Source organism: Macaca nemestrina, chromosome 5, assembly GCF_043159975.1.
Source record: "Macaca nemestrina isolate mMacNem1 chromosome 5, mMacNem.hap1, whole genome shotgun sequence".
In the NCBI taxonomy this organism is placed as follows: Eukaryota; Metazoa; Chordata; class Mammalia; order Primates; family Cercopithecidae; genus Macaca; species Macaca nemestrina.
In genome coordinates, this window is record NC_092129.1 from 167,491,715 (window position 1) to 167,506,328 (window position 14,614).

The 14,614-nt window shown below is 40.4% G+C and overlaps 1 protein-coding gene across 1 annotated transcript in view; it reads left to right on the forward strand.

Moving 5' to 3' along the window:
* The first annotated feature begins 1,238 nt into the window (after nt 1-1,238).
* Nucleotides 1,239-14,614, forward strand: part of LOC139363500 (uncharacterized) — a 254,346-nt gene continuing 240,970 nt past the window's right edge. The window contains exon 1 of the mRNA XM_071097586.1: nt 1,239-1,366. Within this exon, the coding sequence (XP_070953687.1) occupies nt 1,332-1,366 (35 nt within the window). The 5' untranslated portion in view covers nt 1,239-1,331. The remainder of the gene's footprint in view (nt 1,367-14,614) is intronic.

Here is a 14,614-nt window from a genome sequence, read left to right on the forward strand (position 1 = left end):
AACATGTTGGTTTTAGTTGAGCTTGGGAATTAAAATCAAAGTACAGTCAAATCCAAAACAAATAATAGTAATTTTAAGACTTAGGTGACATAACCCTCTGGGGAAAATGAGGTGATATTGATGTGATGCTTTTTTTTTTTTTTTAAGACAGAGTTTTGTTCTGTCACCAGGCTGGAGTGCAGTGGTGTGATCTCAGCTCACTGCAAACTCTGCCTCCCGGTTCTAGTGATTCTCCTGCCTCAGCCTCCCCAGTAGCTGGGATTACAGGTGTGCACCTCCATGCCTGGCTAAGTTTTGTATTTTTAGTAGAGATGGGATTTCACCATGTTGGCCAGGATGGTCTCGATCTCCTGACCTTGTGATCCACCCACCTCAGCCTCCCAAAGTGCTGGGATTACAGGCGTCAGCCACCACGCCCCGCCCCGACATGTTTTAATACTAACTACAGAAGTGTTGATAGCAATATCAGCTTTGAAGCGATGGTATAGTACTAGAATCCTAAGCATGACCTCTGTAAATGGTTGGCTTAAGTGCTGGCTTTAACATCTGTTGGCTGTATTTACTCTCAGTTTTCTTGTCAATAATGCAGAGGTAATCATGATTCCTGGCCACCTCACAGACTGCAGTGGAGTGGGGCAATGTGTGTAAAACCCTCAGCCCAGGGCCCAGAACATAGTAAATGTTTAATCAATGTTCGTGATGACCTTGGCCATCGCTGATACCATGTCTTAACTGAGTTATTAACAAAGAGGCATGTGTAGTTTCAAAAGTGAAAGTCAGGCCAGAATGGTAAATACATGCACTGAATTTGCATAATTGTGTGGCTAGAAGGAGTCTTAGAGAAAGAGAGCATCAAATTCAGCATTGTTTCTGACATTTTCTGTGAAGAACTGACTGCTTTTTATTTCTTAGAAATCTTAGAATCATTAAGCAGAGAGGGAGGGGCAGGAACAGGATTATTTTGATAGTGGTGTCCCTAAGGTGAGGAGATGGGGTGGGAAGCAACCCCTGGCCAGAACCCACTTATCTCTGGGGATAGGAACCTGCTGTGTCTCTGCCTGCTGAGTTTTTGACATTGTGATTTAAAAATCTTGTGTGTGTGTACGCTTGTGTGTGTGCATGTGTGTATGAGAGAGATTATGCAATATGATGTTTCCCGTTTCTGTGACATCAGCAAATGTGAATGAAGACCACAGAAGCTGCCTAACTCAGTGGGAATATTGTTTTTATAATTACAGGTCTAGGCATTTTACATTGAGATTCTCCACTGCCACCCTTTCTACTCAAGCAAAATCTTCGTGAAGAGATCCGCCGCAAGGAACTGATAGCTTATGCTTCTCCATTGTGATGAAAGCACATGGTACAGGTAAACGTCTCCAAAATCTTTAAAGGAAAATAATTATCACTGAGTTGTAAAGTCCCCAAGATAGTGGTGGGGGTATATACATATCTGGTTACACAAACATACACACAGAACATAAATATGTATCTATTCACGTAGACTCCATTTCTCCCTACTGTCTCTTTTATAAAAATGAAACCCTTGCTTTTTTGTGGGAAAGGAAGTAACTTCTACTTATTTTGAGGTCACTGGTTAGGATAGATGACAAGGCGTTGCTGATAATTCTGAAGGCAGTGTTTATAAATTCACCTGGAGAGACGAACATCAAATGGTAGTAGAGATTGTAGAAGTAGTAGAGATTATTAAGAGTCTTGTTCCTCCTAACAATGTAATTCTGAACATCTTTCATAGCAACAGATATTTTTCTACAGTATAATTATTAATGATTGTATAGTATACCATTGAGTAAATATTCTAAAATTTATTTAATTTATATCCCTTCTAACTGGACAGTTAGTCGTTTCTAATTTTTTGCCTTTTTATTTTCTTGAGATAGGGTCTCACTCTGTCACCCAGGCTGGAGTGCAGTGGCATGATTTTGGCTCTCTGCAACCTCTGCCTCCAGGGCTCAAGTCACCCTCCCACCTCAGCCTCCCAAGTATTAATAGTTGGGATTACAGGTGCATGCCACCACACCTGGCTAACTTTTGTATTTTTTTTTTTATAGTGAAGGGGCTTTGCCATGTTGCCCAGGCTGGTCTCAAATTCGTGACCTCAAGCAGTCCTCCCACTTCAGCCTCCCAAAGTGCTGGGATTACAGGCGTGAGCCACCATGCCCAGCCATTTTATTGCTTTAATGGTGCCAAAAATATTCTTATAGCTCTGTGTTAGTTCCCATTGCAAATTATTTCCTTAGGCTAATTTCTTAGCAGCACACTGGTAAATGTAAGAGTTTTCAAGTTTTATGGCTTTTGGTAACTTGTTCCCAAATTACTTTCCAGTAAAGTCATACCAGTTTGTATTTCCAGAGGCAGTTTATGAGAGTGTCTACTTAATACAATTTTCCAATGCTGGGAATTTGGAAAACAAAAGGAGTTTTTGCTGACTGATTATGCAAAATGGTGTTTCCATGTATTTTGGGTTTTGGGGTGGGGGGGTCATTTGTAAGTAAATTGTACTGTTTTGTAGAACCTTCCTCCATTAGACAGTAGCATCTTTGAAACTTACCAGATTTCGACATTTCAGAAATAATATTAAATCCAGAAGTAGTGGAAGGGTCCTAGGGAATTTTAAGTTCTTCCTTTCTGGCCAAGTATTTTTAGACAACTATGAAATCACTAGATAGCAATCATTTTTCAGTGGAAAGCATAATGTTTCATTTCTTAAAAAGAGTGAAAAGGTATTTAATAAAAAATCTTTATTAGACGTGTATCTGAAGTTATACTGCTCATTAGTTTAAAAATATGTATGTGCCTATATATGTATGTGTGTATGTATGTGTGTGTGTGTGTGTATATATATATATGTCTGATATCGGGAGCATGATTAAATATAACTATGTTAGTGCCATATGATAGAAAAGCTGTAGCTCACAGTAGATAAGACTGCAAGCTTCAGGCTGCCTGGGCTCAAATTCCAACTCTGCTGTTTTTTTGAAGTGTGACATTGGGCAAGTCACTTTGCATGTAAAATTCAGATAATAATAGTACCCTTCTCCCTTGGGTGTTGCTGCAAATAATATATATGAAATGTTTAAAATCGTTAAAGCTCCTATTTCAGGAGTATTTAATCATTTGAGAAAATGATCAATATAGAAGTAAACAAATGTAAGGTATTGGCATAAACCACAGTATAATCCTAATCTTGCAAAATTACTTTGCTTCTTTTTCCTCCCTCTTTTCATCCTCCTCTAGTATCTAAAAAAGGGTTTAGCATACTTCTGAATGGCTTTAATTTGTATTAGTGGAGTAATCCCAGTCCTGGAGAGGCTGCCTGATTGAAGTCTTCAAGTCAGAGACTCATTTTTCACAGAGCTTTGAAACCATAGCTGTCTGGATCACCTGGCTGGGGGAACCCTTGGAGCAGCCGTTGGTTAAGAGCAGAGCTTCCTTCCCACCCGGGGCTGCCTAGCTCCTGTGGTACAGCAAGTGCCTTGGGCACAGAGAGAGTCCCTCACCGTCTGGCACCATATGTGAGCTGCCCTAGTTGGCTCATCTCTTTCCGTCATTACTAAATAAGCTTCATTTCACTAAATAAATGAAAGAGAAGGTAGATGAAGAGACCCCCACACCCAGCTCTTAGGAAATGCATGCTTTATGCTACAGATGAACGAAGGGGAGGGCTGTAGGGTTGTGAATCTCTTGACCCTTTGGCTCCATCATAACGCTGCAAAGTGAAAGGAAAAGCAGTCAAAGAATCATTTAGCATGAAGGAGACAAACGCAGAATGACTTGTGTGTCTTCAGCCTCTGCCTTTCACTGGTTACCCTGCAATGAGCTTATGTATGTAGAGGCTGCATTCGTTTTGGCCCTAATTTCTGGTCTAATTTGAACAGCTCTGTATTTCTCAGCAGAAGAGGAATATCTGAATTCCTAATTAAGACATGTTAGCTTAAGAATACCTCCTTAATGTGTCATAAATCATTCCCCTGTAAGTGACTATGAGGATGAATAAGAAAACAAAACTTGGATTTATACACACATGTATATTATTTCAACAAAATTAATAAGTTCATAGAGGGAGAGAGGACAACAAATGTGTTTGCAAATACAGGTCAGGAAAAGAGTTCATAATGTTCTGCCAGATTCTGATGAGGCACCTCGTGAGTGTAGGTAGAGGGCCTCACGTAATGGTAGTGGGAATGGTAATAACACTACCATATGGAACATTTGGTATTTGAATAGCACTTAGCTTCCTCCCAACTACAAAATCAAGAGAGACTCAGAGAGGAAGAAAGATCCTCTTGCTGTGGATCGCTGACTGGTGTGTAGAAATGCAGACGTGTTGGTTGTCAAGGGCTTACCAGAATAAATTTCTCTAGGGAGGCAGGAGAGTGGGAAATACTTAACCATATTAATTGTGCTGCAACCTCAGATCTGTGGTTAGCAGGTTTTGGTTGTTTCCATATACTACACATGGTTGCCCAAACCATTTGTGCATTCACTTATAAGACCTGTCTGCAAGACCAGGCAGAATCATTGTTGAAATCTCAGTTCGCAAAGTCCCACGGAGATTTTGGGGTGCCTTAGGATTTTGCCAGCACAAAGTTAAAGCACAGCTTTTGAGTTGTGAGAAACTGAGACAAGGTCTTTAATTTTAATCCCATTCAGTCATTCATCACTCATTTATTAATTTAGCAAAGGCCTTTTTAGGGGCCGCTATGTTCCAGTATAGGGCGGTTCACTGAAGATAATGGAGGAAAACAAGGTAGACATGAGACTGGCCCTAATGGAGTTTACAGTTCTCAGGGAGATACAGTCAACACCATCATAACTGGTTTGGGTGAATAGGGGCGATGAACTGGACCATTCTAAAAAGAGGCATGGAGTGCATCTGAAATTGGAAACTGGAGAAACCAGTGGAGAAAGACCTGTTGATCTGGAAGGTATAGAACAGAAAGAACCAGAGAATAGTCGGGGACTGACAATGAGGCTGTGATTGTTGACAGCTGGACCAGGTTGGGAAATTAAGAAGGTAAAGAGAGAAGCATACTGTCAAATGCCCCTCGAATGCACAGTTGCTGGGGTCAGTAAAGATCGTAGGACTACTGATCTCTCAATTTAGGTAATGTAAATGATGCATCTTATTGACAGTCCATATCCTTAAGAAATCGTGAAATGAGTCTTTTACTTTTTATAACTATACAAACATGTTAGAAAGATGGATGTCACCCTGTCTTTATCACAGTATGGTGATTTTTTTAACCACCCAAAGGAAGAATTGAGGTTCATCAGAACACACGTACCTTATTCTCTTACTAACCGTATCCTTTTTCTTACTTTACCCATTATAATTTGTCTCAGAGAGTGAGATTAATTGAATAATTAATCCTACCTTTTGTGCACATGCGTAATTAACTTTCTTTAGTTCACTTTAAACAGATTTTAGTTTCCAGATCTAAGTAACAGCCCCTCCATTTGTCACATCTTGACCTCTTTACTCTTTGGTACCCTTCCACTCAGCATTGTTTGTGGGATTGTGGTTCTTCTTACCTTCCTCCCTACATTCCTGGGTGCTTTTAGTGGTCTCTTAAATAACAGGATCTGCTCAGAGATTTCTTTTATCTCCTTAGGCCTTGACCTGCGTTTGGTAAAGGCTGCATTTTTAGCTTTGGATTTACTGTCTTTGACGAACCTTTTTCTCTATCTTTTTTTTTTTTTTTTTTTGAGACGGAGTCTCGCTCTGTCGCCCAGGCTGGAGTGCAGTGGCCAGATCTCAGCTCACTGCAAGCTCCGCCTCCCGGGTTCACACCATTCTCCTGCCTCAGCCTCCCGGTAGCTGGGACCACAGGCGCCGCCACCTCGCCCGGCTAATTTTTTGTGTTTTTAGTAGAGACTGGGTTTCGCCGTGTTAGCCAGGATGGTCTCGATCTCCTGACCTTGTGATCCGCCCGTCTCGGCCTCCCAAAGTGCTGGGATTACAGGCCTTTTTCTCTATCTTATGCCTCCCTGGTCAACTGCTCTCTTCGGGACCTCAACCATCCACCACGTACTCTATCCAGATGTTTTCTTCTTTCTTTAACATGTCCAGTTTAGTTGCCTGTTTCATCCCCTACTCTCCACCCACTCACACCTATCCAACACACACACACACACACACACACACACACACACACACACAGAGTGCATTCTGGAACCTGGGGTCTCTTCCCCTTCAGGCACCGTATGTAACTCACCCTGCCCCTCAGCTCTTGGGAAATGTTTCCTTTATCCCATAGAAACACAAAAAGAAAAACTGTAGGGATGTGAGTCCCCTCAACCCTTCGACTGCATCTATATCATAAGGTTGAAAAGGAAAAGGCAAAATGTTGAAATGTACATCTCTAAGGTTAAGAAACTCCTACTGATATTAAGTATTTAAAATACAGACTTCCCCAAAATTTATCTTTCAGCATAAAAATGCCCTTCCCTTTTCTCCCAGCCTTTCTTCAATCTGTAGATAGCCTCCATAATTCATAGCCAGTTTGGGTAAAGGCATTATTTTGAGACATTTAATGAATTTTTTAGGAAAAATGAAAAATGTAGGGTCAAAGATTCAAGAGTATATTGTGTTTTATGTGTAGGCATAGCTTTTAAACTATTTTGGAGTACTTTAAAGTTTTAAAATAACTTACCAGGCTTCCGTATGAAGCATTTTATCCTTTGAAAGTTTTATAAATAATATGATTTCTGGTGTCAGTATGGAAATAGTCACATAATTGTAATAACTCTCATGAAATAAGGTAGACTATTCCGTAATCTGTGTTTACTCTTAAAACACATTAGAAAATGGTTGATATCAAAGCTTACAATTTTGTCTTTCTTATTGCCACCCTAAAGCAGACTGCTCCTCAGACCTTCCCCTGGTACACTAATGCTGCTTTCAATGTTGGCAAACCATACTACTCAAAGTATGGGCAAAACTGGAGGTAGAAATCCAACTTTCATACAGCTTTATCAAAATGACAGTATTCTATGGTACTTTTCAAATTACTGTATTTTTCTCATAGAGGTTATCAAATGAAATGAAGCATTTAAATATGTTTTCTAAGTTCAGGAATGTGAGGTATGAGAGCTTTTAACGTTATAGTCTTTAGAGGTGGAAGAGAAAATGAACATTCAGTTCCTTTTCTCCCTAACTCAAGACCTGTGCTCCCTGAATATCATTAGTGCTTCTCATTTCTTCAGTGTTCAATAGTGAATCATTCATTCACTGATTGTTGAAACAACTGTTTTAAGATTTGGAAATAATATACAGAACATCTTGGAAGTACTTTTTTTTTTTATTAGCAAGAAACAGCTATATGCCAAGTAGTATTAAGAAGGATCATCTCTTCAGAATAAGTGAGAAGTATATCACTGGTATTTTTTTAGATTTTTGCTGAATGTTTTAGTAAAATTTGGGAAGGTAGTTTTTTTTTTTTGAGTTGGCAATTATATTCTGTCCCTCTTGTTTTGTCTTCCTAAATAATCATTCTTCTCTTTCTCTCTCTCTCTCTCTCTCTCTCTCTCTCTCTCTCTCTCTCTCTCTCTTTAAAATGGGAGCCACAGAGCACTGTGAGAATTGTATACATATAAACCTGAGAACAATGCCTGGCCTGGCACATGGTCAATGCCCAATAAACATTTGTTGCTGCTGTATCTACTGTGTTCTGTTCCCCTTCTATTCAACACCCTGTTTTTTTCCTGGTGGTTTTCCTGAGTACCTAAACAAATAAACATAGCCAAACAAAACAAGAAATTCAGTGCTGATGCCGTGTGCTTTAGAAGCTGGGTCTGTGCTTGACTTGACTGACAGAGATGTGAGACTCTGAGTGTGTCTGCAGATAAAGCCAAATTCAAAATTCAAGCGAAACGCCCTTGGACTTGGGAATGAATCAGGGGGACTTTGAACAAGATACTCAGTGACCCTGTACTTCCAAGTTCCCCATCTGTAACATGAGTGGTTTGTTCTCAGAGGTTCCTTCCACCTCTAAAAATTACCATCATTTTGCAACCTTGATGCTTGAAGACTTTGAAGTCCCTGTGGAAAAGAACCTATGAAAAGCGGTCACTGTTTATGTTTCCCCCGTGCATTTTAGTAGCTGCCTAGAGTGTTTTTTGGTGTGTGTCTTCCATCACGCTCAGGTGGAGCTAATGACCTCCTTCTCCAGGGTAGACAATAAAACAAACCAAAACAAAAGCACTCCGTTCATGCACAAAGGCAACCCTCTGCCAGATGCTTAACCCCTTAAATGAGTATTTCGATGACACAGAGGGATCATCACTTCACTTGCCACTGAAATACAGCCATCTCTGGAGTGAAATTTGGCAGCTGTGAAGTAGTCGAGCTGCAGTACTTATATGACAGTTTTGGGAAAAGGAGTGAGACAGAAATAGCAGATTCCAAAATAATCCCATTAAAACGGCAGGGAAAGTGGAATTGGGCAATAAGACAGGAGGATGGTTTGCCCCAAAGTCTGACTCTCCTGTTTAGACAATGTGGACTTCAGCCCCAGAAGCTCTAACTTGTGTCACTGCTGGAATATAGTGACCATAGTCAAGAATCCCCTACACATACCCCAAAAAGGGGGGCTTGTCTGATGTCCCATTGAGCTATCATCTTGTGATTTTTTTTTCCTCTTTTTCCTACTAGTCTATAGTTATCAGGCTGTGTTGGCACATAAATGGATCTTTTTAAAGCTACCTCTTCCTTTTGCCCCCTGCATAAGATAGTATTGTAGGTAAGCATTTTATGACATCAGAAAGTACTCAGCTGAAAAGGAGTGATGTTAAAGCACCCGTTGGGCTGGCTCTGGAAGGATGAACTGACTGACCGGAAAGGAGAACTCTTCTGTTTAATTCCAGGATCTTGGTAATAACAGTGACAGAGAAGGAAGATTCAAGAAGTAAATGTAGTTGAATACAAATGTAGAACTCTTCAGATTTTCTGGAATGGGGTAGCCATTGTGATAAATATTAGGATACGAGCATGGAAGTCATGGTGGATAAAATTGAAAGCTACTGAACAATATGCGCAGCAACAGTTTTTAAAAAGCAAAAGGAAGATTTGTCAGCATAGTTAGAAATCATCAGATCCTCAGATAATGGAACATCAGATCTCTCAAATGGAAGATTCCAGGGAATGAAGAAAGCAGATGATAAAGGAACCTGGGCATTTTAGTTTAACCAGAAAAGAGAATGTTACCAAAAACATTTAGGGATTAAAGAGTTAGTTTCATTTAGAAGCACATAAAATATTTATGTAATGAGCAGAATTTATAGTCTACTATTACAAAATAGAACCAAAAATGAATTCAAGAAAAATTTAATAAAATTAATGTAGTGGGAGAAAATGAGATACAATATCAGAAATTCTAGTTTTGAATCTCAGTTCTGCAACTTATCAGCTTTGTGACCTTAGGGAAATCACTCAAAATCTGAGGGTTTCCCCCCATCTTTATAAAATAGAGATAATTATAATATCTGTCTCAGGGGTATTGTGGTGATCAAATGAGATAATGCATTGAAAATGTTTTGTAAATTGTAGAGCCCTCTACATGTGCTATTTCTGTAACTCTGCAGTTTCTTGTGGCATGGAGTGAACTCTTAGAGACAGTAATCATGTGGAAATAGCTTAGAGAACCAATCATATCAGAGGCAAAATCTATTGTATAAAAATTTAAAAATTCAATATGAATTATTTTTTCTGCTCCTCATTTTTCTGGCCCAGAAATTCTTCTATGTTTACAGAATTTTTCCAAAAATATTCTGATGAGCCCTGTAACAGAATTGTCCACTCTCTGTTAAGCTGTAAACCACATGTTTTTTTTTCCTTTTTTTTTCTTTTTTGAAACAGAGTCTTGCTCTGTTGCCCAAGCTGGAGTGCAATGGCATGATCTCGGCTCACTGCAACCTCCGCCTCCTGGGTTCAAGCAATCCTTTTGCCTCAGCCTCCCAAGTAGCTGGGAATACAGGTGTGCACCACCGCACCTGGCTAATTTTTGTATTTTTAGTAGAGATGAGGTTTCACTATATTGGCCAGGCTGGTCTCGAACTCCTGACCTCAGGTGATCCACCCCCTTCAGCCTCCCAAAGTGCTGGGGTTGCAGACATGAGCCACCGTGCTTGGCCAAACCACATGATTTTATAGTAAATATTGCCTGTGAGTAAACCTTGAATAACAGCATTAAAGCAGAAGACTGCTATCTTGTGTCATTTAATAATCCTAATTTAGGGAGGTCTGGGCAGAGAAAAGTGAGGAGTGTCTGTGGTCTGGAGACAAGAGTAACGTAAGTAGCATATGTGATGAAGACTTGAAATGGAGACGGTGGAGCGCGGTAAATCTTTACCGAGTGTGGGCTGGTGTGCTGAAGTTCCCTTTATGCATCAGCCCATCTGTCTCATTAGCTTCTCTCTTAATCACAGGCTCCATGAAGTGTCTACTTGTCTTTTTTTAGCTTTTTATCTTAATCTCCTATAAAAGTTAACAAAAGGAAGTCAACTGGCCTGTTTGCTGTTTGTGTATACTCCATGCATGCTCAGGGGCGGGGCCAGCTGTGTTTATAAATGCATGCGAACGTGGGGGTGAATCTGTGTGCATAAGAGCTTATTTGTATGTGCATTCATGACTATGTGTGCGTTTGGGCAGACATGCAAAGACAACACATATGTGCCTCTGCTCTATGCTCTCTTACATGGAAAAGACACATTGACATTAATTAGAAAGGGTGATATGAAACAGTGAAAGCAAAATTCCTTCGGCAGTATTTACTATTATAATTAAAGTACATGATGTAACATTGTGTGTGCAGGAGAGTTTGCTTATTCATCCTTTAGAACAATAGTAGGAGTTACATATTAACAGGTTTCAGTGTCAGTAAGTGTCTGAATACAGATTCTCTATTGTGTGCAGTTCTTGTAATAAGGCAATGTATTTTCCTTGTGTCTTTGCTTGCTTGGAATTGAAAATGCTTCGGATGAAGAATGTTGCAGAGGGTAATTTGTGGCAGAAGATGTGCCCCCACTGTTTGTTTATTATTCCTGAGGACATTAGCAGGGCTGAACTATGGTATGTAGAAAAGAACAGCTTTGTTTGGAAAATACTGTAAGAGCAGTACAAGAAAATTGAATTAAGTAAAGAGACTTGGGGAGTCCATCTTTGACTGATGATATTCCTTATTTGCTCTTCATTATTCCCTGTGAAGGAATAAAAACAATGAAATTGGATTTGAAGACTGGATTAAGACAAATGGCTTTTCAGATTTTTTTTTTTTTCTTTTACCGTAGCTGTTACCAATTTTCCTAGAAAAGCACATAGTCACTATATAAAGAGTCTGAGTTTATTACTTTAAATCTTCCTAAATAGTGTGCCCTTGAGGTTTGATTTGGGGAATTAGTTTAGAAGATTCAGGGGCTTGGAGTACCTGCTAACTGCGTGATGGCGTGCGTCTCTAGATATTTTATGCGCCCATTGATTTTTATAGAGCAAGCAGAAGAGAAGGGAAGCGGGATGCTGCTTGGTCTTAAGGAGGTCTTTCCTGCCTACAATTGCCACACCCCTTTTTCTCCAGGTAGAGTTGACTATATTTTCTTCTGGGCCATTGCTATACTTGCCTAATATTTTTAACAAGGACTTGCAGTTGTGCCTGCAGGTCTCTGCTAACTAAGCTGTAAACCACTCAAAAAGAGGGATTGTTTTATTTATTGTAACTCTAACACCTAACACAAGGCCATCAACATAATTTGTCAAATGAATGAACAAATGAGCCGAATACCCACTGTGTGCCTGTCCTTGTCTTAGACATGAGGGGCAACCTGTAACACAGGACACAACGTGGCCGTGTCTGCTCTGAAGTGGTGGAATATCTAGCTACAGCTTAGAATAACTGAATAAGGAAATAAATGCTGGATTATAACCCAAAGAATAAAATATCCATTGAGTCCAATGAATAAATAAATAAGGGAAAAGGGATGACTCTTCCCTACAGCAGAATTTCAGTTAATAAACAAACGAGGAAGGAAGGAGTATGAAAACATCATTAGAACTCACAGTAAGAATTGCCATGAGAAAGTTCCACTGATGGATGCATTAGATGGGCAGATGTGGATTAGATGGATTAGAATGAGAGGGCAAAAGTATATGCAGAAACAGGAAATTTATAGAATTTCAAAATATCCCTCCCCCAAACATTTAGTAATTACAAAGAGAAAAATAAAAGTTTACAGTGAAGAATCCTGGCAGACATCACCTTAACTGAGTGATCAAGGTTAATGTCACCAGTGATACATATTGACGTCGTGTGTCCCACTGAGAAGGGCATGTCATCTCTGATATCCTCCCTGAACAGGCATAATCTCACTCTCATCAAGAGAAAATAGCAGACAAACCCAAATGGAAGGACATTCTAGAAACCAACTGACCCCTCCCCTTAAAATTGTCAAGGTCTTTGAGGAAGGATTCAGGAACTGTCACAGATTAGATGAAACTAAAGAAATATGACCACATAAAATTCTAAATAGGATCCTGAAACAGGAAAAAAAAAAAAAAAAAAAAAAAAAGCCTGTTTGGTGCAAAAACTGGTAAAATCCTAATATATCCTATGGTTTGTTGAGTAGTCGTGACCCAGGTTAACTTTCTAGTTTTGATCATGGTTCTATGGTTTTGTAAGCTGTTAACATAGGGGGAAACGGGGTGGAAGGTACAAGGGAGCTCTGTACTATTTTTGCCACTTTCTGTAAATCTAAAATTATCTTCAAAAAAATCTAGTTGATACTTTGGTTGGCTGAGGAGGGCAGATCACTTGAGGTCAGGAGATCGAAACCAGACTGGCCAGCATGGTGAAACCCCATCTCTACTAAAATTACAAAAATTAGGCCGGGCACGGTGGCTCTTGCCTGTAATCCCAACACTTTGGGAGGCCGAGGCGGGCAGATCACCTGAGGTCGGGAGTTTGAGACCAGCCTGACCAACATGAAGAAACCCCGTCTCTACTAAAAATACAAATAAAATTAGCTGCGTATTGTGGCGCATGCCTATAATCCCAGCTACTCAGGAGACTGAGGCAAGAGAAGCACTTGAACCCAGGAGACAGAGGTTGCAGTGAGCTGAGATCATGCCACTGCATGCCAACCTGGGCAGAGCGAGACTCCGTCTCAAAAAAAAAAAAATTAGCCAGGCATGGTGGTGTGTACCTGTAATCTCAGCTACTTGGGAGGCTGAGGCAAGAGAATTGCTTGAACTCAGAAGGTGGAGGTTGCAGTGAGCCGAGATCTGGCCACTGCACCCCAGCCTGGGTGACAGAATAAGACTCCATCAAAAAAACAAAACAAAAAATCTAGCAGAGGGCAAAATACTAATCCCCAGGAAGCAATTATAGAGCAATCCACGACAATAGACAACTAAGAATTTGTAATGGGGTGCCAGTGTTAGGTTCAGTAGAGGAATGAGAAATGGCTGGGGATTGGGGTCTCCAGGAAGAGCTTCCTATGAGAAGCAAAACCTGATAGGGACCTTAACAGGATGTGTAGCGATGATAGGTGGAGGAAACTAAGGGGTCCTTCTAGGCACAGTGGCAGCAGGGACGAAAGCATGAGGAAGGGACACAGATGGTCTGCGTGGGATATGTTGGAGGGGCCAGTGGAGTTCTGTGTGCATTGCTGGAGACTGGTATGAAAGAGAATTTGACAGCTGTGGGGATGACAGAGCTAAAGGTCACTAAGACCTGGCAGAGGAGTGTGAAATTAATGCAGCAGGTGACACAGAGTTCCCAGTTCTTGTTTAGGGAAGGGGCTCGGTGAGTTGGTGTGTATCTATCTGAAATGAGTGACAATGTATGTAGGGTGGCCAGAGTTGGGAGAGACAGGGGGCAGGTGAGTCAGGAATTAATAATAGGTAATGAGAGCTTATTCATTTGAGGGTGTTGGGAGGATGGCAGGAAAGGCAAAGGGGGCAACATATTCAAAGGCATTTGAAGGGGTAAAATAATATAACTTAGTAATTGATGAATTTGGAGAATGGAGAGGAAGCAGTCAAAGATGATTTCTGGGTCGTACTTACTGGACAGGTAGTATTGGTGTCCATAACTGATATAATCCATTCAGCAGATATTTGCATGCCTACATAGAAGAAGAATGTATTCTAGGTGAGGAAGGAGGATTAAAAAGAGCGTCAACACAGCATCTGCCTACACTGGAATGTGGACCAGAAAGCCTGTGGCTGGACTGAATGAATGGCCAGGTCAGCCTACTTAAGGAGTCCCTGCTGTCCACATAAAGAGAAGGGAAGGATTGCTGTACTCTGGTCCTAGCAGTAGCCATGAACAGTGTTAGAACATCTTTCAAAATGACACTTCTGTCCTCTTGATAAAAATGTTGGGTCTACTGTTGAACCATACTTACACATAAAAACTCTATTAAATCACCATTCTACTTCGGAAAAGGCCATTCATACCCCGCTTAACTCTGCCAAGGTAGAGGATGTTGTGTTCCCAAGGTACCAAAACTGAAAGTTAAAATGCCACAAAAGTACACTGAACTTTATAGTAGAAAAAAAAAACCAGAAAAAAGTGTATGCATGCTTAAACCTCAAACTCTT